Source organism: Solea solea, chromosome 10 (genome assembly GCF_958295425.1).
Source record: "Solea solea chromosome 10, fSolSol10.1, whole genome shotgun sequence".
In the NCBI taxonomy this organism is placed as follows: Eukaryota; Metazoa; Chordata; class Actinopteri; order Pleuronectiformes; family Soleidae; genus Solea; species Solea solea.
Window position 1 is genome coordinate 5,122,445 of NC_081143.1, and position 23,373 is coordinate 5,145,817.

Genomic DNA, 23,373 nt, shown 5'->3' on the forward strand with positions numbered 1-23,373 from the left:
TGACAAATGTAATGATTAAAAAAAAGATAAAAAATTACATTTTTTATCTTAAGAGTAATTTATGGTCTGCTAATCAACAAAGAGGATTTGAATTACAACATTTGTTCGCTCAGTATCATTGAGTGTCATAAATTAACAAAACAAAATTTAACTGTTCTGTTCTAAGTTTTAGTTTGTGAATCATTTGATTTAAAAGCATCATTTCCACATATTCATTCATTATTTAGACTCTCCGCAGTCCTTCTTCACGCATATAGACGGAATGGTCAGCGTGATCTTTTCAGCTAAAATGAAAGCTGTCCTCTTCTCATAGTAGGCACATTCATTGACAAAGACAGGGTGAAGTCCTTTCCCCTCATGCTTCACTGTCTCTCCTGCAAATGACTGGAAGATGGGGTCACCGGGTTGGAGAAGCTTGAAGTCATTATCCTGGAAGAAAACAGAACACTAACATGTAAGTCATTACTTACAGTGCAGCTTTAAATGCAAATTTCCCATTTAATATTATTACAAAGTATTATTTTATGGGATAATCAAACAATGGGGTGGTTTTGTTTTCTTGCTTATTCTACAGTGATAAAAAATATTATTTTAAGGCAATTATTCACTAAATAAACATTCAAAGCGTCCTAGATATTTCACACTGGAGCTTTATTTTAACATGTATCACCTTTTTTTTATTTAAGCAAAAGTTCCTGGACTTGAAAGATGATGTGTGTATGTACTGTACCTGCAGCTCAGGGTGTATAGCAGCAGTGATTTCATTGGTGGTAGGATCCCTTGGGTAGTCAACTTTATTTACAGGACAATATGTTTCTGCCTCACCGCCTTCAAAAGTAACTCCTGTTGGTAAAGGTCATAGTTAGTAATAATCAGCAATGCCTGTGTTCTCAAAGAGCCTCACAACTGCAGATAATGAAGTCATTTTATAAGTTGCAAACACATTCCAATTTTTTTTTTAATTTAGCACCTATACATACTGAAATACATATATGTGGTACTCATGTGAGAGTATTAGGGCCACAAATTAAGAAAAACCTTTTTTTTGTTTGCCATGATGAGATTTTGAGAATAAAGTTGGAATATGATTTAAATCGACATGTCGAGATTAAACTCGAAATTTCAAGAATAAAGTTGACGTAAACCTGGACACCAAGTACCTGTTCTAATCTGTGAGATATTCCAACTTTATTCTCGAAATTTTGAGTTTAATCGAGTTTAATTTAGAGATTAATCTCGTCGTGGCAGACACAATTTTTTTTCTTAATTTGTGGCCTTAATACTATATAATAATTAATAATAATGTTTATACTCTCATGTCAAAAAAGACTTGAAATGCTTTCACAAACAAAATAACAAAATGCCTTCTACTTAGTTAAGCACATCATATATTTAAAATCAAAATGGTGATTTGTTTGTGGATAAGAGTGTTCTATAATCAAGGAGTCAGGGTCCTGACCTTCGTGTGCATGTGTGCAGTGATTCCTTACCTGAATTGAATTGCTGAATCCATTCTATTGTGAGATCCACCGCCTCTTTCATCACGTTAAAGACATCAGCTCTGAGCACACCATTAGGTTGAGGGCCCACCTCGAATGCTGTGGAGAACGAGATAAACAATTCCAAAATCGAATGCTTAAATGTTTGGGTAAAGACAGATTACTTTCATCCAGACACACACTCACTCACTCACAGAAGCCGTGTTTGCCCACTGAGTCCAAGGAGTAATTCTCAGAGATGGGTTCTCTCGTCTCAATCGCTCTCACAGGCACAGAGGTTATCTTGCTCTGTAAACCAAGCAGAGTGATGATTGTTTACGCCACAACGTGCTTCAGAACAAACTGAGTAAAATACAGATCAACTCTAAGCACAAAGCCGATGCCGTTGACATTATGGTTGTTCTACATTGATTATTAATCTATAAACCCTGATAAAGTTTACAGACATTGTTAAACACCTAACAGCACAAATCAGGTTCAATGCCCAAAAGCTATTTGCTGCCAAAAAATATACAAAAACTGTTAAAACTGGGTTTTCTATCAATCAAGGGAGAAATACAACTTCAAAATGATTAGCAATCGTACAACCAGGAAAGGAAATTTAAAACCCTCTATATAAAAATCAGGTGTATACAAGGTACAAGGATGACAAGGGGGTGTAACAGGTGTTTACACAGTTACCGTTTACTTCTTTAATTCTTTATTTACTTGTGTTTATTATTATTGGTCCATTTGTTTTTGTTTTCTATAAATGTAAATAATAAGGATGGCATACTGTATATGTTGGTATGTGTACATAAGAGTATATGTGAGCTTATTTATGTATGTTAAGAGTAGATATGATGTGCTTATATACACTATTGTTGTATATTTATTGATAAGAGGGTTATCGCAATAAATGACAGTGACATGAATTCATTATATGTTATGTTTATAGCAAATATTTGAGCCTTATTCAAAACGATACTGATTAAATATGTTAATTAATAAGGGATGGAGAAGGGGTGGGATTTAATAGGTTTAAAACTTCTTCCCACTCCGTTTGCACATAGCTTTGTGTGTGTGTGTGCGTGCCTTTATCTGTCTTTTATAGTTGCCTGTTTCCTTTCCATGTTCAAATAAACTTCCAAATCAAATCAAAAATATTAAATAAAGTGATATTTAACCCCCAATCATTTAATGAGGCTGAAAATCCACAGTGGCACTCCCTCACTGTACCTTTATGTATTTGTAAATGTGCAGAGCCATCAAGTCTGTGGAATTAAATATAACACACAGTCCCATGTTTGCTGTGGTGTTGTGGAGATCACAAATCAGATCCACTGCCTCCTCGCTTCCTTTTGGCCCAACTAGAGCATTCAGCTCATGGGCTCGCTGCAACTCGTAGGGCGACGAATCAGTGACGGGGGTTCTGGAAGACAGGAAGATATAAATAATGAATCATCTTCTCATGGATGAACTCCTGTTGTGTCTCTTAAGAAGCGACTTTTTCCCACTCACCTCAGCAGGGTGTGTGTGAAACACCGGTTCAGATCTGTGTCTATGTACCGTTTGCAAGCATCTATAGCTCGAGGGTTTGACAGGACAGTGGTGATTGAGACAGATCCCGCCTTTTCGACTTTGTGTTTCTGCAGATGTCTTAACAAATGTATTCCTGTCATCTCATTTCCATGGGTGCCACCACAAATGGCAAACCTTGACAGTGGCGGGAAAGAGACGCAGTCCATCTGCCAGCCATGAGGAAAAAAAACGGATTGTTAGTTGATTATTCTATTTTCTCCTCCATTGTGGAAATATGTACCTTTGAGTGAACCCACACATTTTAAGTAAAGTATCATCATAAACTGTAGATATGTCGTCCTTGACAGTACTCTGTCATTCCAAACCCACATCAATAACATTACCCGGTCAGCATACTTCCATCTATGCAACATTAACCACCTCCATCCCTTAATCCCAACACCACTGCCATTCTGGTCCAGACTCTATGAAAAAAACTACAGAGCAACAAAGCTACAGAGCAACAAAACTACAGAGCAACAAAACCACAGCGCTACAAAACCACAGAACAACAAAATTGTAGAGCTACAAAACTACAGATGTACACAATTCCAGAGCTACAAAACTACAGATGTGCAAAATTCCAGAGCTACAAAACCACAAAGCTGCAAAACTACAGATGTGCACAATTCCAGAGCTACAAAACTACAGATGTTCAAAACTACAGAGCCACAAAACTACAGATGTGCAAAATTCCAGAGCTACAAAACTACATATGTTCAAAACTACAGATGTTCAAAACTACAGATGTTCAAAACTACAGAGCTACAAAACTACAGAGGTACAACATTCCAGAGCTACAAAACTACAGATGTGCAAAACTACAGAGCAACAAAACTACAGATGTGCAAAACTACAGAGCGACAAAACTGCAGAGCGACAAAACTACAGAGCTACAAAACTATAGAGCTACAAAACTACAGAGCTACAAAACTACAGAGCCACAAAACTACAGAGCTACAAAACTACAGAGCCACAAAACTATAGAGCTACAGTTGGTAGTTTGGCTAAATTTGCAGGTAAGCAACAACTCTAAAAAAGTGAAAATACCTGGATGACAGTCAGTGTGTCATTAATGTAATGAATGTCAAATAAATGATGAGTAACTCTGACACATTAAAGAGCTCCCAATAGGTTTGTTAACCCTTAAATAAGAATCACATGTATGTGTGAGTATCGGAACTTGGGTCTGTGAAATCAGCTTATTCCTGTTTTTCTTTAAATATTGTATTTTCTGTGAATGATTGCACAACAATGAAAAACCTGAACACACAAAGATTGCTTTAGTTGGCGAGGCCCTAAAGTAAAGTACATTAACAACCATGTTGACTTGTGCTGTTTGTTTTCCAGTGGAAAACAGTGACATTAGTTGTTGTATTAACAGGTTAAAATAGTTTGTTGCCATACAATCACTGCACAGACCACTTTTGGACGGAGTGTGTCTGACTGAGAAGAGAGGAAAGTCTGTCCAGAGACTATAATTATCTTCAAAGTGATAAAATGATGTCACATGGTCATGGCATCACCCATAACACGCTGAACTTCTGTTTTGAAGCCTAAAGATTCACAATTTAACAGGACAGAGGTGCCGCCTGCAGGTTCCTGTTGCTCAGCACCAGCTGTCAGTTACATTCCTTTCTGCCACATATGCAGTTTACACCAGGGTTGCCTTCAGGGAGGAAAGCAGGAAACTATGCCCATTTGTAATGTTGGTTTGTTTTTCAGACAATAATAAGTTCCTTATAAGTCAAGTCCTTCGTTATTTTTGCTATTTTATTGTATACCTCAAGCCGGGAGTCTCTGCAAAAATTTCATTTTGTCCTCATAATGACAATAAAAACTTCTTGAATCTTGAATCTTGAATCTTGAATCTATATTGTTTTACAATATTTGTCATGTTTGGACTTAGTTTATTTTTTTTTTTTTTTAGAAAATAATAACTTCCTTTACCTTGTTACCTATATTGTTTCACAATATTTGTAATGTTTGGCCTTTGAGTAAAATGCAGAACAAGCCAAGAATCCAACTGTACCAACACTGTATACACTTCCAAACACCTTTTCTGCAATTTTCAAAATAATTTCTGCTGTTGATTCAATTGTTGTGTTTAGTTTAATCAATTTAAGTATAATTCTTGTTTTTGAATTAAGTTTCAAGAAAAACATCCACATTCATCATCATTTTTAATGATAAAAGTGTTGTGTTGTGGTGCCTCTGTGCTTCGATAAATGTGATCATATCAAACCACTTAACTAAGTTAAAGTTAGTGTTATGCACTTATGAAAATCATCTTTCTTTCTACCAGCACCCATCACGACCCTTGTGTGGAGAATAAAGTGGTAGAAGAATGAATGAATAGATCTTTCTTTCCTGCATTCCTGTACACATCTGTCTACCAGGTGTGCTTGTACAACACTCAATATAACATCAGGTTTTATCAGCAGAAAAAAAAGTGCTAAATGTCCTAAAAACCAAAGCAGAAAACTGCATGACTTACCTTTTTTGTCAGACTTGCTCCTGTTGTGGCACTTAAGCAACCTTTGAACCTCAAGTTCTGACAGGACAGGAGAGTTAGGCAATGTTGACTAACCTGCTCACACAGCAACAGACACTGGAAAAGCTACTTGGCACTCGCAAACCTTGCACAAGCACAGCCATGTGGGTTAATACAGATGACAGTTGACTCCATGTTTACACATGCAAACAGTCTCACGGTTGACACTGTTCACAGGCTCTTCCTGCTCCATGCATTTCCTTTATCCTCACGGTGGCCCTCCTCTTTCGCCTTCTTCGTGTCAAATTTCAAGCAGGCAGACATCTTGTCATGTAACAGGATCTTGTTTTTTATTATTTTCGACCAAACCAGCTGCAGCCACTCTTCTCAACACGCTGTCCTAGAGTGCACATTCCACCAACAGAGAAACCTGGATTGTTATCCAAGAAAATGCCCTTTTGTTCTCATTTATTATACTGTAAAAACAGCCACTTAAGTGCAGGAAGTCACTCTACCATTTACTCATAATGCCAGAAAATGCAATGCATTCTTCCTCGGTTGATAACCACCCTCCCTTTAAGCTGTAAAAGAATGTAAAGGAATAAACACACAGACAGAATAACAAACAAAAGATCACTGAAAAGATAATATCCTTGTCTGAGGTAACTTCAAGATTCTCCCTGCAACGTTATGACAATTCCCAATAACTTAAATAATAATAATAATAATAAAATAGTATAATAATAATCAGGTTTTAATCTGTTTTTGTCTCTTAAATTGTGGGATATTTTAGGCAGAAGTGGGTGTAAAGTTTTTGTGGAAAATGGAAAAACTAAAATCAGGTTTTGTGCGAGATCTGAAAAGAAAACAAGAATAATATGAATTCTTGTTGCATTATTTGCATTATTACTGTCTCCAAATGTAATCCCAGATAAGTAAAAACAAATACAGTGCTCAACACATTTATTAGACCTCCTGTCATAAAAATGTCTAAACGCAAATATTTTAGAAGTCTTTCAAAAACTAAAAAAATATTATTGTGACTCATTTGGCAAATGACGAACTGAATTCACCTTTTTATACCCACATTTGAGTCGACTCACTGGGCTTCAGAAATCAACCAAAACTTAACATTCAACCACTGAAACAAACTTTTCTGTTCAGGAATGCAAGTAAATAACTATAATTTGACATCTGTCAATAAATAATATCAATAAATAATAATGTGCTGTACTATTTTTCTTCAGTTGTTTATTTTGTGAAACAGTAATTCATGGATAACAATAATAACTATGTTTTAGCATTAAAATAATAATTTTGGTTAAAGAGCTTCTACACACTGGTGTATTAGCCGTTACAGAAACATAAAAAAATGATTTGACTGATTACCAATGCTGTTAATTTAGGGCACCTGTGGCATAAACCTTACATACATTTGTGAAGCACTGAACATTGCAACCATTTTAACACCACTAAGCCTGAGGACAGTTTCAATGTTTAAACTTCCAGGAATAAGCTCAGCTTCTTACATTTATTTTAATCATATTAAAATGTCTTATCCACTAGACTACTTAAATTCACAAAAGTTAGCATAGAAAGGAGGCAAACAAAAAGACTGCAATATGTATAATCGTATATTTTCTCTCTTCCACTACAGTTCTTTTTCCATAACCTTTTACAAATGTTATAACCATTGCCACATTGGTTTTATATTTGGCTGCTTTTATCTGTTTGTCCATCGTTCATTCAGTCTGACTCATTTTGATGACAGGGGTGATGTAGGTTAAGAGATTATTATTTTGTTGCTGACACAGATTGCAATTCAAGTTTTCAAAGCAGTTGTTAACCTGTCAGTAACCTCCGTTACTGACACTGTGGGAAACTGAGTGGCCTTGGTGGAGGTTTGCACTAACCCTGATCCTCTGACTCCTTTCTGTAGGTTAACTCATCACCTATAAACCCAAGCTTAACTTCACCAATTGGGACCATATAAAGTGAAGCAGTACCATCAGAAGTCTGTGACCTTTAACATTTCACCTCTAAACTTCTCATGTTTCAGTCATGTATATTACATCTCACAGAAAACAAAGCCTATCTCCATTCCTTTAAATCCCTATCTCTCACCAGTTCCCTATGTCCCAATTTAGAGCCCCAGAACGTGAAGGTATAGGACGTCGATAATCTACTAAATGTAAAAGTAAATGAATTACCTGACTTCTGTCATGTCTCTCCCTTTCCCACAAACTTTCCAGTGTCTTCCTTCTTGCTCTCAAATTGAGTCCTCAGATCCATTTAGACATGTAATCCTGTTGGATTAGCCACTTCATCATAAGCTTCCTCTGACTTGTCCACTCACTTTCACAGTACCTTATCCATTCCTTCCCTCAGTGAAGTTTATCATCCTGCTCACTGTCTCTACAGAGTTTTTTCAACAGATTTTATGGGGGTAATATTTGGTGGGTACCAGACGACTAACCTGGAGTTAATCAGTCAACGTTCAAAAGGTCAAAAGATATGGTTGCATTCAGAGAGCGCAAACCCCCACCAAGGCTGCTTTTTGTCAAAACACTCCTCTATCTCACAGGGTAAATAATTCTTTACAAAAGATCCAGAGTCTGGATCTAAATCTGGATTACCTCCAAAGCCAAACCACTGGACCATAATCTGCATCCCCAGAAAAATGTCATCAAATTCCATTCTTTACACTTTACATACATAACATCTCATTCCTGTGGGTTCCACCGCTAGAAACAGACACATTCCATCAGTCACAAAGGAACGGTTTGCAGTTTGTTAACTGAAAAATGCAGATGCAGACACTTGGGGGGGGGGGGGGGGGGGGGGGGGGGGTTGTGTAAATATTCACTCTCCACGGCAACTTCCTGATCACACATTTATAACATGTGTCACATATTTACACAGGTATGTAAACGTGTTATGCTATTGACACAAAAAAGTAACTTAAGGAAAAGGTCAGGTCAAAACTAACTACCTGTTTTGTTTGTTTTGTTTGCAAGTGAAAGTCACATTGGGGTGTTTGGTTCATCTCTCAGACCAACAATCAAATAGGGCCACAAACAAAGGTAGAAAATAATGAACTACATTTACTCACGTTACTGTAATTGAGTGGGTTTTTTATGTACTTTTTTAAAGTCATTTTTAAAATGGACTTAACTATGTTTTTTTTAGTACTGTAATTTGCTATATTTTAAATCGAGTAAAAAAATGTTGGCCTGAATTGAAATAAATAAAAAAATAAAAAATGGCAGCAAACTTTGGCAGTGACTTGAGTGAGTGACCTTTGTGACCTTTGACCCATTTTGACTGACACATTATGTGTTTACATATTTTATTTTGTCAGCACTTTAATTTGTAAAGGTTTGCCTTTAATTAAAAACAATTAATCTCAGATTTGGGTCCCCTTGTCCTTTTTTCACGACACAAGAAAGAACCCCAACCTTGTTAAAAAAAGTAACTAAGTAACTTGTACTCTGAGTACATTTAAAACAAGCTACTTTTTTATTGCTTTAACTTGAGTTAATTTTTAGACCAGTACTTTTACTTGTACTTAAGAAAAAATTTATCAAAAATAGTGGTACTTTTACTTGAGTAGAATACTTCAGTACTCTTTCCACCTCCAAAAACAAAAACATAAACTCCATGGTGACGGTAAAGAAGGAGTTTCAGCAGTGACTCATGATTTACTGATGATTAATTTCTTTTACCAAGAAATGGTTTACACACAGCATGAAGTGATCCAATAACAAGTCCAAGCAAAGGTTCTTCAAAGGGCAAAATCCTATCTATCCTTCTCAACCCTTGTCCTCAGTGACCCGCCGCCCTGCATGTTTCAGATGTTTCCCAATTTCAGGAGGATTGGAATGAAGAAGAGAGGTGATTCTATTTCAGAACCTGCTGATCTACTGGGATTTTAACACACAACCAGGGTTTACAGAGAATAGTAGCAAACAGACAATCATGAGCGGTTGGATATTTCTCTCGGAAAAAGTAACTATCCATTACAACTAAGGTAGAATGAGTAAAAAAGACCAAAGAGAGCCATTTTTGAGTGCAGACGAGCTTCAACAGCAGGAGACCACATTGGGTGAAACACCTGCCACTTTTAAAAGGTGCCAGGTGTACCTAATAAAGTGGCTCTCAAGTGTAAAAATATCAACGTCATTAAATTAAGGTGTTATTTATTTAAAATTAAATAAATAACACCTTAAATAATCATGAAAATCATTATTATTATCATCTGCTTCCTACCAGTGTGTGACCTTTTTCAGTATGGAGGACAGGGTTTGTTCAGACTGAGTTAGAACAGTGACATTTAGATGTAGGGAGTGGCCTAAATGAAGTCATTTGCTGAGAGGAAACAGATGTTTTGACATTCTTGTTCTTTTTTTTGTGTGGCAGCTTGTTAATGGTTGTGTGCATAAAGAGAAGGACCTATAAACTCTACTTTCATCGTCCACATATAGAGACAAACAACCATTCACTCTCACAGTCACACCCGTGGTCAATTTAGAGTGTCAGTTGATTAGAAGGACACTAGAAGTGGCTGTGATGTGTCAATGGTGAGAGCGTCACAGATTGTCCTGGCACCAATGACAAATGTTTGGGCTGTTTTGTCACATATTGAGATTGTGAAATAATCGGCAGCATGACTCCACCAGGGTGGGGCAGACACCAGCATGCCATCTGATATAAATGGGCATGGAAATGAGCCTAGCATATTTACATAGTCCCTTTCCTTAATTAAATAAATAAATAAAACTGATAAGACCATTAAAAGGTTCAAACCATGCAGATTTTATCTTTGCTGTGGATATGCACGATATAACATGTGACAGAATTTTGAAATCAAACAACACACAGGTTTCTGTTCCACGTTTTGTATATTGGCAACAATCTGCTGTCCTGAGTCAGTTTAGAGAGAGAAAGAGAAAAAAAAGAGGGTTTTGTTGATATCTTGTGTTACTGCAGACAGTTGTTTTTTTATTTCACTGATCCAACACTAGATGGCCTAACTTGATCTGTTGTGAGGTTGCATAATGCAGTCAAAACGACATAAACTCCTGGAGCTATAAGCTTTGCTTTTCATATCACAGCTATTAAGGATTAACTGTATTGCAGTCGCACTGATCCAAGGCTTAAGACATGACTAATGCAGGACTGTTTAATCTCTGGACGGAAAAAAAACCTCACATTCACCAGAGATTTAGAGTGAAACTCATCACTTGAAGTGGCAGCTAATGATGCAGGGACGTATACACTGTACCTGTTGATCAGGTTTGGGTTCAGAGCGGAGAGGGATCCCGGGTCCCCGAGAACATCTCATTTTGTTAATCCACATTATTTGTGAGTCCATAAGAGGGGCGACTTTTGAACCATCAGGCTCTGCATGTTGTCATCCACCCATTTCTTGGCAGTCGTCGGTGTAGGACCTGTGTGAGCATGCCTCCAATTTGAGTCCGTACACACCAACTGCACATGCTCCCTGTACAACACTTTCCAGTCCAGACGGTGGCGAGCTCTTGTTTTGGTCAAAAGAAACAATAAAGAAGACAGTAACAATGGAAACGTGCTTGTGGTTATATGAGGTGGCAACGTGATCCTCATTTAAGGATGAATGCAATGAGTACAGTACATGCAAGCGTATCCGTGGTTCTCCTCAGACACAGGCTCTTAGGTTCATTAATGATTCAGTGAGTCAAAACAGACGGTTCTGGTTCGGGTTAACTATAGCACCTTTAGGTCCCTTTTGACTGGGCCCACTTCAATCCCCTTCAATTTTGAATTGGATTCTGGAATTAAGTGGGAGTCAGTGGAGTTGTTGTGGGATGGGGGTGATGTGGTGAAATGAGGGTTCTGGTGATGATGCGGGCAGCTGAATTCTTCCAGTGGAAGTTTATGGAGGGATTTGTGAGGGAAACCAGAGAGGAGAGAGTTATAGTATACAATGCGGGAGGTGACGAGGCCGTGAACAAGGATTGAAGTTGTATGGGGGGGTAAGGGAAGGGGCAGAGTCGATTAACATTGCCTATGAAAATATGCAGACCGCGGGTAATTGATTATTGATGTGGAATTGGAATGATAGTGTGCTGTCGAGTTACTGATTGAAAGTCATAGCTACAACGGACTTAACTAACATATTTGTTATTTCAATACAAACTCATGGAAACGTTTAATAGCTCTAATCAACAGGTTTGTACAAAATTACTCCATGAGGTTTTTATTGTCCTCATGGACAAAGTAACAAGATGCACACTTAGTGTTAGATGAGTGGCAGCCATCTGTGGACTCTAAAGCAAAAATATAAATTAAAAAAAGGATCGTTAAAGAGTGCCTTTCTAGTGGAGAGAAGTGATGCAGTGCCGCATAAGATGCACTTGCAACTTTGTTTCCTATGGTTGTCCTTTCAATCAAAAAGGGTGTCATTAAGAAGTCCCCTACTGTCCCGACATGACAGTGTTGTAGGGCATCCTTATGATGTTCAGTGCTTTGTAATAAATGCACATCTCAGTGATAGAAAGTGATGCTGTGCTCCCTGTATATGTCCCTGTGTATATATACAAAGGTCTGTGAGAAATTGTATAGGCCTACTATTGGCACCCACAGTAGGTGCCCTTTTCATTTTCGCCCCTGCCCTCCAAAATGTCTATGCACGCCACTGTTAATAATGTTTGGTAATAGAATAGAATCTTAATTGTTATTGTGCCAAAATAATACAACGAAATTTGCTGGACTACAACAAATAACCTAAAGAACAGAAATGAAAAACTATAATAACAGACTAACTGAATGTTCACTGCCTCTCATCACTGCTGCATCAGGACCGCTCATCCTGTGTCACTGGTCACATGTTGCGCATATGTTCGCGCATCACATTTTGCCAAGGTGATGTATGTCATGTCGCCTGTCAGCAACGGACTGACTCACACATTCTGACCGAACGAGGACTCTTGAGGAATGGCCTCTGAACGGGATCACGGATCCAATTCCACCAGATATCTGAGCAACCAGTTCGTGCAGCCGACGTGGCGCATCGCGCTGTGGTCGGTGGCTTACAGCACCGTGCTCACAGTGGCCGTCCTCGGGAACCTGGTCGTGATTTGGATTATTCTGGCGCACAAGCGCATGAGGACAGTGACCAGCTATTTCCTGCTGAACCTTGCTTTCGCTGACGTCTCCATGGCCGCGTTCAACACCCTCATCAACTTCATCTACGCGGCTCATGGAGAGTGGTACTTTGGAGAAGTCTACTGCAGGTTCCACAACTTCTTCCCCGTCACTGCTGTGTTCGCCAGCATCTATTCCATGACTGCTATAGCCATCGACAGGTGAGACATGGAGTTTAATGACTTTATGTTATTATTATTATTATTATTTAATGTGTATCAAATCCATGCTTAGAATCACCAAATTGTAAATACAAATTTCATTTCACAAGTATTTGTTTACTAACATGTGAACGTATTCATCTGTTTAAATTACTGTTTCAGGGTTGTTTAAATTAAACCTATGTATAATGTATCTAATTTTCTGAATATATTTATTCTTAAAAAAAGGGAAAAACCTGGAACAAAATGCACCCTTATTTTGGTCATTTAATGGTTTAATGAAGAATGGCAACAACAGAAAGCATGTGACTACTTTTCACTAAACATGCAGCTTATTTGGAAAAAGTATTAAATTATATCATAAAAATGTTGCAACGTCCCTAAAACCACTGACACTGAGTCTGCAAGAGGCCAACTGTGATATTAGTCATTTTCTACAGGACTATATGAACAACCAGCATCATGTTTATAAAGACAGCATCTGCTCACTCTGCAGGTACATAGCCATAATCCACCCTCTGAAACCTCGTCTGTCAGCAAAGGCTACTGTGGCCGTCATTGTCTGTATCTGGAGTTTGGCCGTGGTTCTTGCTTTGCCTCTCTGCTACTTTTCCACCACTCGAGCTCTGCCCCACAGAACCCTCTGCTACGTGGCCTGGCCCCGCATGGCTGACGACGCCTTCATGTGAGAATATAGACACACACTGCCGACCACCTTTTTGTCCAATTTTCCTACAGGCTTTGTCATCATTGTTGAAATAAAGCTGGGATATGTGTGGATGTCAATATTGTGACATCATAACTTTAATTCCAGTTATAATGTGTCAGGGTTGACACTGTTTTCATTGTGCTTATGTGTTAAAACATATTGATGATCAGTTGTTTGTGTTTATGTGCAGGTATCATACAATAGTGACAGTTCTGGTCTACGTGCTGCCTGTGGTGGTGATGACCATCACTTACACCATCGTGGGTGTGACACTGTGGGGAGGAGTGATCCCTGGAGACTCCTCAGAGAACTATCACAGACAGCTCAGAGCCAAACGGAAGGTAAACACCGCATCAACTGAATATATTTGCATGCTGTATGCATTTACAGTATATACACATTGACTTAAATGGTATTTAGTTTGAATCAAGTTAAGATTTGTGTGGTGTGTATACAATATTAAAGTATGTACACATAAGACATGAGTACACATAATAAATACTCTTGTTATCATCCTATTTCACAGGATAACCTCAGGGTGGCTGTCAATTTGGGGTTTGAATTCAGTTTATGTCAGGGTTAAGGTTAGGCATTGAGCTGTGATGGTTAGGGTTATGCCTCACTTAGAATACTGTCTGTTACCTGGCTAAATGAATAGATGTCAATTAGGCCTGCAACTATTATTCAATTAATTCATAATGGATTAATTGGGTGTTTTTTTCAAAAATTAAAACAAATTTTCTTATTGTTCAGCTTCTTGAACATGAACATTTTCTGGTTTCTTTGCTCCATAATTACAAAATAACAAAGTAAGCATTTAACCCATTTGAGGTCATCAACAGTGCAAAGGCTCCAAATAAAACTGCTGTTTGGGGAGGAAGTGAAACTTCACTGACAACAACAACTAATCATTCATGTGACAAACTGCTTCAGTGACTGCATTTGGAAAACTTGTCTTTAAGTGTTACATATTCTTTTTCATTTTTTTATTGTTATTATTTGATTAATATACACTAATAAAACAGTTTGTTCAGTAGAAAAAGAGAAAACGTCCATTTACTGTAGTTTGGATTCTTCAGTGAGTCAACACTGTGTGCTTTGCAGGAGCGAGAGTGACGCTTGAGTTAAACAGGGATTAAGGTCATTCCAGCTGTGATGACAAGCATCTATCAAGATAGCTGTGTGGTATTAATGCCAAAGAATACAAATCATTCATGAATATCACAAATACTGCAGGCTACGATGTCAGATTATTCAGAGATGGTGCTAAACTGGTTTGTGCAAATGTTCAGAGTGGATTGAGAAAAAATATGAAAAGATAAAGAAAATAATTTGAAGAATCAATGGACAAATTCAACATAATAATAATAATAATAACAATTTGAGAGTTTTTTTCCCCCCTCAGAGCTAGATTTATTTTGGTATACACAGCACATACATTGAGATGGTGACAGGTGCAGACTTGCCATTTACAATCTTTAAAGGGCTTCAGAGGAAAACAAAACAATGAGACTGAACTTGTTGAATAAATGAGCTGAGAAAGATAAAAGAGATTTTATTAATGTTGAAAAAGCTACAGGACAAGGCTTGATTCAAGAGCCGAAGATGAAACAACTCCATCTGGACAGACAATATGAGGAAACGGCTCTCATCACATTCTCACACGTGAACTTAATGGGGAAATATAATATTTAGCCTTCTGCTGCTCTGCATTGTTCTCCTCCACACTGATGGTTTCTGCAGCTGTCTCTCATCTGTTTTACCTGGTGCGTCATCACTGTCCTTTCTCTCTCTCATACACCATGGTCATCAGTTGGAGATGCCATTGTGATCTCAATGAAGGAAAAGCAGGCAACAAACTATACGCCGTTAATAAAAAGTGGATGTAGTCTTTCAGTTTGTTGAATGAAGCCATCCCACAAGTAAAAAATAACGTGAATAGCCATGAGGCGAGGATGCTGTTTGCAAAAGACCTACACTAGGTTTGATTAGAAGACGGGAAAATAGTCCTACTTCTTACTTGATTTATAACAACACTAAACATTTCCGTGAGGAGTAAACAGTCTCAATGACTTGTTGTAGGTCTCATTCAACACAACATGATATCTATTTTGCAAATTATGTTCCCATTTAGAGTCAAATGGAAACATAAGCTCTAATGTTCTCTTTCCTGTTGATGACTTCTGTGCTGCACTCTTCTCCTCTGCAGGTGGTGAAGATGATGATCATTGTAGTGTTGACTTTTGCCCTGTGCTGGTTGCCGTATCATGTCTATTTCATTGTGACGGGTCTCAACAAGCATCTGAGCAAGTGGAAGTACATCCAGCAGGTTTACCTGTCAGTGATGTGGCTGGCAATGAGCTCCACCATGTACAACCCCATCATCTACTGCTGCCTCAACAGCAGGTGAGTGCAAATGCACGACGGTAAACGTGTCAGTGGCGATTGCTCTGATACGGCAAGGAAAGCTCTGCTTCCTCTAAAGGAGTTGTGTATTACTTACATTTCAATCATTTTTAATGATTAAATCAATATTTTGTTTGCAATTTGTGTATTTTTATTTTGCGTTTAATTTTTGTTTGCTTGTTCAAGTGTTCTTTGCTTCTTTAAAATGAAGCGGAAAAAAATTATGCGGCGAAGTCGTCATTTCAATGGAAGCTCGGCTTCTCTGGGAGTGAGTGGAGCAGCGGGCGAGCACAAATGCTGGGATTCTGCATGATTATTGAACTATATAAAGGGTGATTATAAGAACTGTCTAAAAAGGTGGAATCAGTTTTTGATTGACAGCATTGCAGAAACATACATGACAGTGGAGCCTTTTCTGCCTCAGTGCTGTGTGGATTTTGTGAGGGAAGTCTGTAGACAAATAGATGCTGATTGTGGGTTCATTTGCTACCGCTTTATCCTCCACAGGAGGGTCACAGTGGGGTGCTGTGCCAATCTCAGCTGACATAGGGCGAAAGGCGGGGTTCGCCAGTCCATTGCAGGGCCACACATAGAGACAAACAACCATTCACTCTCACAGTCACATCTACGGTCAATTTAGAGTGTCCAATTTACCTAATCCCCATATTGCATGTCTTTGGACTGTGGGAGAAAACCGGACAACCCAGAGAGAACCCACGCATACAAGGGGAGAACATGCAAACTATATGCTAATATACACTGTAAATAAAAACACTATTATAACATTTCAGTTTGACATAATTATGGTGTTTATTTGTTGTTCATTTGCAGAATTTATCTAAGAATTGATGTATAAATAACTTTAAATGAATGAAACAACAACATACTCACACATCATTGGGGTTTGATTTGAAATGCAGGTTTCGCGCCGGTTTCAAGCATGTATTCCGCTGGTGTCCACTCGTCCACGTCGCAAGCTATGACGAGCTAGAGCTCAAGAATACAAGACTGCGTCCAGGTTGTCAGAACAGCATGTGCACACTGTCCCGGGTCGACACCAGCATCCTCAGCAAAGACAAGAGCACTCGCTCTCATGGAAACCGGTCAAAACTGAACTCTGAGCTCAATACCAAAGGCAGTTGACTCTATGCATGGAGCACAACATCCATTAAAATTATAAAGCCCGCTCTTTTACTTCAGGTTAATTGTCACTTGGGCTTTTTATTATGAACTTAGCAATTAAAATACACATCAAAAACATTAACATTAGTAGTTACTCGCTAAATTCTATAATCCGTTGCTAAATAATATTAACTTCTGCAGACCCCAACTGTAGAGCATCTGTATCATTGGCTGAAACCAGGAAGTGACCATGCATATAGTCAGTTAGCTATATTCACATTAGCTATATTGCCCTGGTATGTCGTATTTCACCATCATCAACTGTCTGATATCTTTTGACAGTATATGTGTATTTACGAGCTATGATAACTTTATTTTAGTGCTTAACTTCCTACGTTTGCTATCTCCGGTGCATTTCTGTTGTTAATTATGAAAATAGACCAATTCATGTGTGGTGATTTAGCAAAAAATACCAAGAAGAGTTATTCACATACCGTATATGTAGATTTTGGTTTATATATTGGTATTGCAGTAAAGTGTAAAGTAACACATTTGTTGCTAAATACGTACATTCCGTATTTCCAATAGGAAAATGCAAACATGATCATATTGTGTACTTTAACTGGGTTTGAATGATTGTGTTGATAATTGATTTGGTAAAACCTGATCGAAGTATTTTTGTGTTTTATATGAATATATTATAAGTTATGACGTTAGGTCAGCCTCATAAACTGTATGTTATGAGCTACTTTTGAAAGTTGTTTAATGTAACATACTGTTAAATAGTATTATATAGTACAGCACTTTATAAGTAGTAAATGAATTTTAATGAAACGCTGATCTGCTACACTGCACGTTTAAAGCCATCAGACTATTATTTCATCAAAAATAGCCACAGCAGTACTGCTCCACCAACACTAATGTCCTTTTATCTAGTTACACGGAAGCTTGTTGGATGTTACGTGTTGTTTATAACCTTGTTGTAAATTCACAAGTGCTTACTCGTGTTTTTGTCAGTTGGAGAAAGAATGTGCCAAGTTAAAGTGTACTTTAGAGTCATGCTTTACTGTGTGTAACTCTGACTGTTGTGTAAAAAAATACATGTGCATACAGTAATACAGCATATATTCAGTAATACTGAACAACACATTTACTACTAATTCTGCTGCAGTACAGTGTGAAAGTACACCAAAAGGCAATATTGTTACAAAATGACCACAGTTACATTCATGTATAAGATTGTTTGAACATATACTTTATTTGTATCACTCTGCACAGCATGAACCAACAACATGTTATAGTTTAATTAGGGTCTTATGGACCAGCTGATATAAATAGAAATGGGTTAGGGTTATACCACTGCAATCAATATATGAAGATCAGTATTAGAAGATATAAGAAGTAGAGGAAAAGACAAGAGGAATTCGACCAATTCACTTTTAATCTATCTTTAAAAAAAACGCTGAAATACTAAACTGATATTATCAGATGAAACCACTCTGGTATTGAAGTGTTAATGAAATGTAACTTGCTCAGTTCCCATACATCAGTGTCATCACGCCTTCCACTTTTCATCTCTTTTCTGTATACACTTTAGCAAAAGAATAAAATATAAACAAAGCTATCAAAAATAATATTGCTTGATTTACTGATGTAACATATGGATTTTAGTTTCAAATATGGTTTTAGTACTGAAATGAACTGTTCATTAATTGCTCAACTGTAAACAAAAACTATTTTTGCAGTTTGATGGCACGTCTGTCTGATCTTGCCCGAGATGCTACTTGTTTTTGCTCAGCAGAAAACAAAAAGACTCAAAGCTGCAATCACCAACACAAGCCACTGGGTGGAGACAGTAGGTTGAGATCTGCAAGACAAAGACAGGGATGAATATGAATATCAAAAACACTTAAAGGTTCTGAAACCTCTCAGTCTATCACAGGCAAGGTACACACAGATGAAATGTTATCCCAAATTTGGAAGTTTTAGTTGTTTCACATGAGATATTTTAATGTATGTGTTCTTCACAACAAAATCAATTAAGTTGGTTCAACCTTTAAACTTTGGTCCCATGTTGCCTTAAAGAGTCAAACAGTTTTTTTTTTTACACAAAAGTCATAAGAGATTGAGATCACTTTTGCAAGTGAGATGTGGCCAAAAATAAATCCTTTGAGGAAACATTTTTGATGTATAATGTAATGGATTAATTATTCAAAAAAATAAAGATTTAATCTTACCTTGAGCAGATGTGGCAAAATTGCGAGCATCCCAGATCTGAATTTTTCAGAACAATCTCTGTGTACGTATCATCCTCCACTTTTCTCTTATTTACACTCTCCACAGTGAACGCTTCGGCTGGAGATAACAGAACATATTCACTATCTGTGCAAATGTTGGCTGCCATTTTGGCAAAGTAGCAAGAAGTGATATTATAAACAACCATGCCGTCAATATCCTCTGACTTGCGTAGTGATTCGAAGTTTGTCTCTGCTTTAGTGAACCGTCCAAGTTTCAATTTGGAGCCTTTTTGTGCTTTAGATTCTTCCGTCAGAAAATATACAGTCTTACAGTTCTTTGGCTTGTCCAGCATCATGTAACCCATCAGTAAGAAGTGAAAAGACTTGAAATTGAAGTCTTTTCCATAGGTGCTGACATTTCCACGCATTGTCTCCACTTCACCATTAAATTTATTTAGAAACTCTTCATCACCATTAGAATATGCCAAGAGTGCAGTGGTGTGTTCTTTAATTCCTCCTGGGATCACCTGTTGGCACTGGGTACTGGCATTCCATGTTTTCTGGAATTCCTTATTGAGGTTTAACTCTTCTCTCAAAAGTCCTGAATCGATAACAATCTCCATGGCCTTTTCATGGCATGCATAGCACAGGTAATCCACAGCACCTGGGTCCAGTTGTTCCGCATGCTTTGCAGTTTGAAAATTAAGATATAGTTTAGGTGAGTGTAACATCACAACAGTGATTTGTTCTTTGAGTATGAGAAAGAATACTTACAGTGTAGTAGAGTGCTGTGAACACAACTGCAGCAAAAAGCACGTTTCCTCTGTCCCACATTTTCAAGGGATTCTGGTTAGAAGCAGAAAGTATTTCAGGATCCAACTTGAATCAAATGTCTGATGAGCTCAGAATGGAATGGTCTGGTTTCTTTCTCAAATTTTTTTGTTTAGACAAGTCTTCCTTTATCTTATTTTCCCCCACCAGGAGAACGGCTTCCACCACCCCAAGCTAGTTAAGAAATTATGTGTATATTTCGAAATCTACAATAAAAAATGTTGCAATAGTTTTAAAAAAATCCAATATTTTAAGCACGCAGATTCAATTTGTGAGAGCAGTGGGAAAGAAAATCAGTTCACAACTCCACGCAGTGAAGACTGCAGGGGTGTGATCACTTTCAGGAAGTTAATAAGACGCTTATCTCGACAGTCAGGTCCTTTTCGTTTCCTGTGGAAGGAAAACGTGCTACTGGCCGCCCTGTTTTTGAGTCATTTCTTCTATACAGATTTTTAATACTGAAGTTAAATCCTGCTGATTTATTGCAGATGGGTTTTTGGACAATTAAGTATTTTCTCTGTCTTTCTTTTCAGATTGTTTTTCAAACTTTTTATAGGTTGTTTCTTAAAATACAGTTTTACCTTTTTGTTAATGTCTTGTTTTTAGTCTTGTGAACACACATCATTTGGGGCTTGTTATAAATAATATGTTACAATATGGTAAGACATAGTTGTTATAGTATAATTTATATAGTATAGTATGTTATGTACAAAATACATGTCTTTTTAGGAGAAGTTATTGCTGTTGAGTCAAACTTCATCTCAAAAAATTACTTGCATAAATCGACATTATACTGTGTTGCACAATGATTCTTAATGCACAAAATGGGGGCTTCAATTAGAGTAAGTAGTTTTTTCCACAATAATCACGTGTATATGAAGATAGACTTCTGTCGTCATCCCTCTTGTTTACACTGACCAGTTAATATGCTTCCAGTGTAAGTGATGGTTATGAAATTGTTTAACAACATCCTATCAACTATATGACACATGAAGTTATTTGCTTTGAATGTGAAAAACATGACATTCCAGATATTTTTCTGCTGCTTGTAGCTGATATAAAGAGGAAGGTAAGCATATGTTTAATTTAATATGAACATAATACAGTACGGAAGCACATTGCATTCATTTGAAAAAAATTAATGTTTTTTTGAATGTTTTTTTGTTGTGGCAAAATGGATTTTTGCCAGGATTTTTTGTGTTTTTCTGAATAGTTTTTTTCTGTTTTTCATGCTAATTTTTTTTCCCTCCTGTTTTTCTGAGTCATTTTTTTCCTGAATTATCAAGAACTTTCGCGAGAACCTCTAACCTGCAAGTGACTCCCATATTTTCAGCAGTCTCCTGATCGTCTCTTGAGTCACCACGTAGCCAGCCTGAAAGCATTTCAAATGCATCATCTTGTATCCATGGAGCATGCCATATCTGTCCAACTGATCATCCTTCTGAACAACCACAAAGTCCTCAGGTGCCTCCCTAAAGTCGACAAACTAATGGTAATACCATCTATGTGACTTAAGGACAGGACTATCTCCCAGTGTCTTAAACCCAGATCAAAGTAAAACTTGATTAAACTAAAAAAAATGTTCAAGTGAATGCAATGTGCTTCCGTAATACAGGACCTATAAAAAAAAAAAACAATATATAGAGTGTAGACAAACAATAGAGAAAAATTGTTGTGAACATGTCTCACTTTAACAGCTACTTCCCATTCTGCAGTGGAAAAATATAACCTCCAGACCTCTGGCATCCTTCCTTCCTCACTGGTAAAGTATTCACAATAACAACCTGGAACTCAAATTCTGCAGCCACGACTGGACTGTATTATTCACCTGAATGGATTGTGTGAGCCCTGGCATATATCGAGCACAATTTTTGAGATATTTGTAGAAATGTATATAATTCATATTGCAATTATTCTTTCTATGGAGGTCAAATGTTAAATGGTGTCATGGTAAATGGAAAATTCAAATTGCCTAAATAAAATCCAATCTAATTTGCCAAATAATTTATATATATATATATATATATATATATATATATATATATATATAAATATATATATATGTATATATATATATACATATGTGTGTGTGTATTTCCAGCCCAACAAATAAAAACGGTGGAATACAAGAAGAAAGTCTGAGAAAAAAGTAGTAATTATAAATTAACCAATATATATATACAATATGTATTATACTATGAGACTTATATCTTTATAAATCAACACTTAGCTGCCCTCTATTTCTTTCCTTTACAATTGTATTACAATGTGTAAATTATGCCTTACCAGTTGTTATATTTCAATGTTTAATTTTCAGCGCTACTTCATTTATTTTGAAAAATATACCCGGATGTGGTACTCACTTTGTGGTCTTTGGGAACGTTTGGGTCCACTTTGCAATAACTAATATATTCCACATTTTGGAAAAAAAAAAAATAGGATATGTGATCGTTTTAATAGAATTTTTATTTTATTTGTTAATTTATGTATTTTTGTTTTTACCGGAAGCAGCGTTGCTTTCCGGTTCCGTGGGCGCCAAACAAGAAAACGTGACGTTCGTGACCAGTGAAGAGACCGTAGGTAGGTGTGTCACTTGACATAAACATAACTTTAATGACTTTTACTGGACTGTTGTGTCACTGAACTTCAACTTATGGTCAGTTGCGTCCAATTTACTGTTGACGTCAAAGTTAACGGCATATATAACGTGTATATACGGTGTTATTGTAAAGTTTGAATCGAGTTTCAGAGTTCTGTTTACTCTGGTTGTCAAAATACAGTAACATAGCCACCTGTTACCTGTTACATAGCCTCAAATGGGCTGTAGTAGCAAGTATAACACATTTAACTGTCAAATAAATAAATAAATAAATACATAACACTTAAGCACATTCACTTTTGTACTGAACCACAGTATTTGACTAAATATACTAACCATTGTTTTACTTTACTCGGGTAATGGCAGGGATAATTGTGTAGTAAAGTACTTGCTCATTTTCATTTGGAAACATTTTTTTTTACATCTGCAGTTTTGTTGAAGATTAAACATTTGAAGTCCTATAATGAAATACAAAATATGTTGACTCGTCAGTGATAATGAACCTGTGTACTAGTACCAAGCCTTTATTTTTGGCACTTGTAACCGGAGGGTCGCCAGTTCAAATCCCCA

At 37.1% G+C, this 23,373-nt stretch overlaps 3 protein-coding genes across 4 annotated transcripts; 1 reads left to right on the plus strand and 2 right to left on the minus strand.

Annotated features, from left to right (window-relative positions):
- Positions 1-29: 29 nt before the first annotated feature.
- LOC131466850 (N-acyl-aromatic-L-amino acid amidohydrolase (carboxylate-forming) B-like) lies at positions 30-7,941 on the minus strand. 2 transcript variants are annotated; one of them, XM_058640392.1, is made up of 7 exons: positions 7,764-7,941; positions 3,000-3,226; positions 2,718-2,910; positions 1,694-1,787; positions 1,491-1,598; positions 731-843; positions 30-429 (listed from the first exon to the last, which is right to left on the minus strand). In XM_058640392.1, the coding sequence occupies exons 2-7, from the start codon at positions 3,224-3,226 to the stop codon at positions 220-222; spliced, it is 945 nt and encodes a 314-aa protein (XP_058496375.1). In that variant the 5' UTR covers positions 7,764-7,941; the 3' UTR covers positions 30-219. The 2 variants fall into 2 exon arrangements, with proteins under 2 accessions (XP_058496375.1, XP_058496374.1); XM_058640391.1 differs by lacking the exon at positions 7,764-7,941 and adding an exon at positions 5,557-5,860.
- Positions 7,942-12,480: 4,539 nt separating this feature from the next.
- On the plus strand, positions 12,481-17,484 carry tacr3l (tachykinin receptor 3-like). Its single transcript, XM_058640998.1, has 5 exons — positions 12,481-12,899; positions 13,396-13,584; positions 13,799-13,949; positions 15,818-16,014; positions 16,935-17,484. Exons 1-5 carry the CDS (start codon positions 12,529-12,531, stop codon positions 17,155-17,157), a joined length of 1,131 nt encoding a protein of 376 aa, XP_058496981.1. The 5' UTR covers positions 12,481-12,528; the 3' UTR covers positions 17,158-17,484.
- An 886-nt stretch (positions 17,485-18,370) lies between these two features.
- si:ch211-145b13.6 (ecto-ADP-ribosyltransferase 5) lies at positions 18,371-20,527 on the minus strand. Its single transcript, XM_058640867.1, has 3 exons — positions 20,148-20,527; positions 19,374-20,059; positions 18,371-19,003 (listed from the first exon to the last, which is right to left on the minus strand). The coding sequence occupies exons 1-3, from the start codon at positions 20,205-20,207 to the stop codon at positions 18,931-18,933; spliced, it is 819 nt and encodes a 272-aa protein (XP_058496850.1). The 5' UTR covers positions 20,208-20,527; the 3' UTR covers positions 18,371-18,930.
- Positions 20,528-23,373: the final 2,846 nt, after the last annotated feature.

Coding starts and splice junctions, on each gene's coding strand:
- tacr3l (XM_058640998.1), top strand. CDS start 12,529: ATGGCCTCTGAACGGGATCACGGATCCAATTCCACCAGATATCTGAGC. Junction 12,900..13,395: donor ACTGCTATAGCCATCGACAG/GTGAGACATGGA, acceptor CTCACTCTGCAG/GTACATAGCCATAATCCACC. Junction 13,950..15,817: donor AGCTCAGAGCCAAACGGAAG/GTAAACACCGCA, acceptor TCTCCTCTGCAG/GTGGTGAAGATGATGATCAT.
- LOC131466850 (XM_058640392.1), bottom strand. CDS start 3,226: ATGGACTGCGTCTCTTTCCCGCCACTGTCAAGGTTTGCCATTTGTGGT. Junction 2,911..2,999: donor TTCACACACACCCTGCTGAG/GTGAGTGGGAAA, acceptor CCTGTCTTCCAG/AACCCCCGTCACTGATTCGT. Junction 844..1,490: donor GATTCAGCAATTCAATTCAG/GTAAGGAATCAC, acceptor CTTTACCAACAG/GAGTTACTTTTGAAGGCGGT.
- si:ch211-145b13.6 (XM_058640867.1), bottom strand. CDS start 20,207: ATGTGGGACAGAGGAAACGTGCTTTTTGCTGCAGTTGTGTTCACAGCA. Junction 20,060..20,147: donor TCACAGCACTCTACTACACT/GTAAGTATTCTT, acceptor CAAACTGCAAAG/CATGCGGAACAACTGGACCC. Junction 19,004..19,373: donor TTTTGCCACATCTGCTCAAG/GTAAGATTAAAT, acceptor TTTGTCTTGCAG/ATCTCAACCTACTGTCTCCA.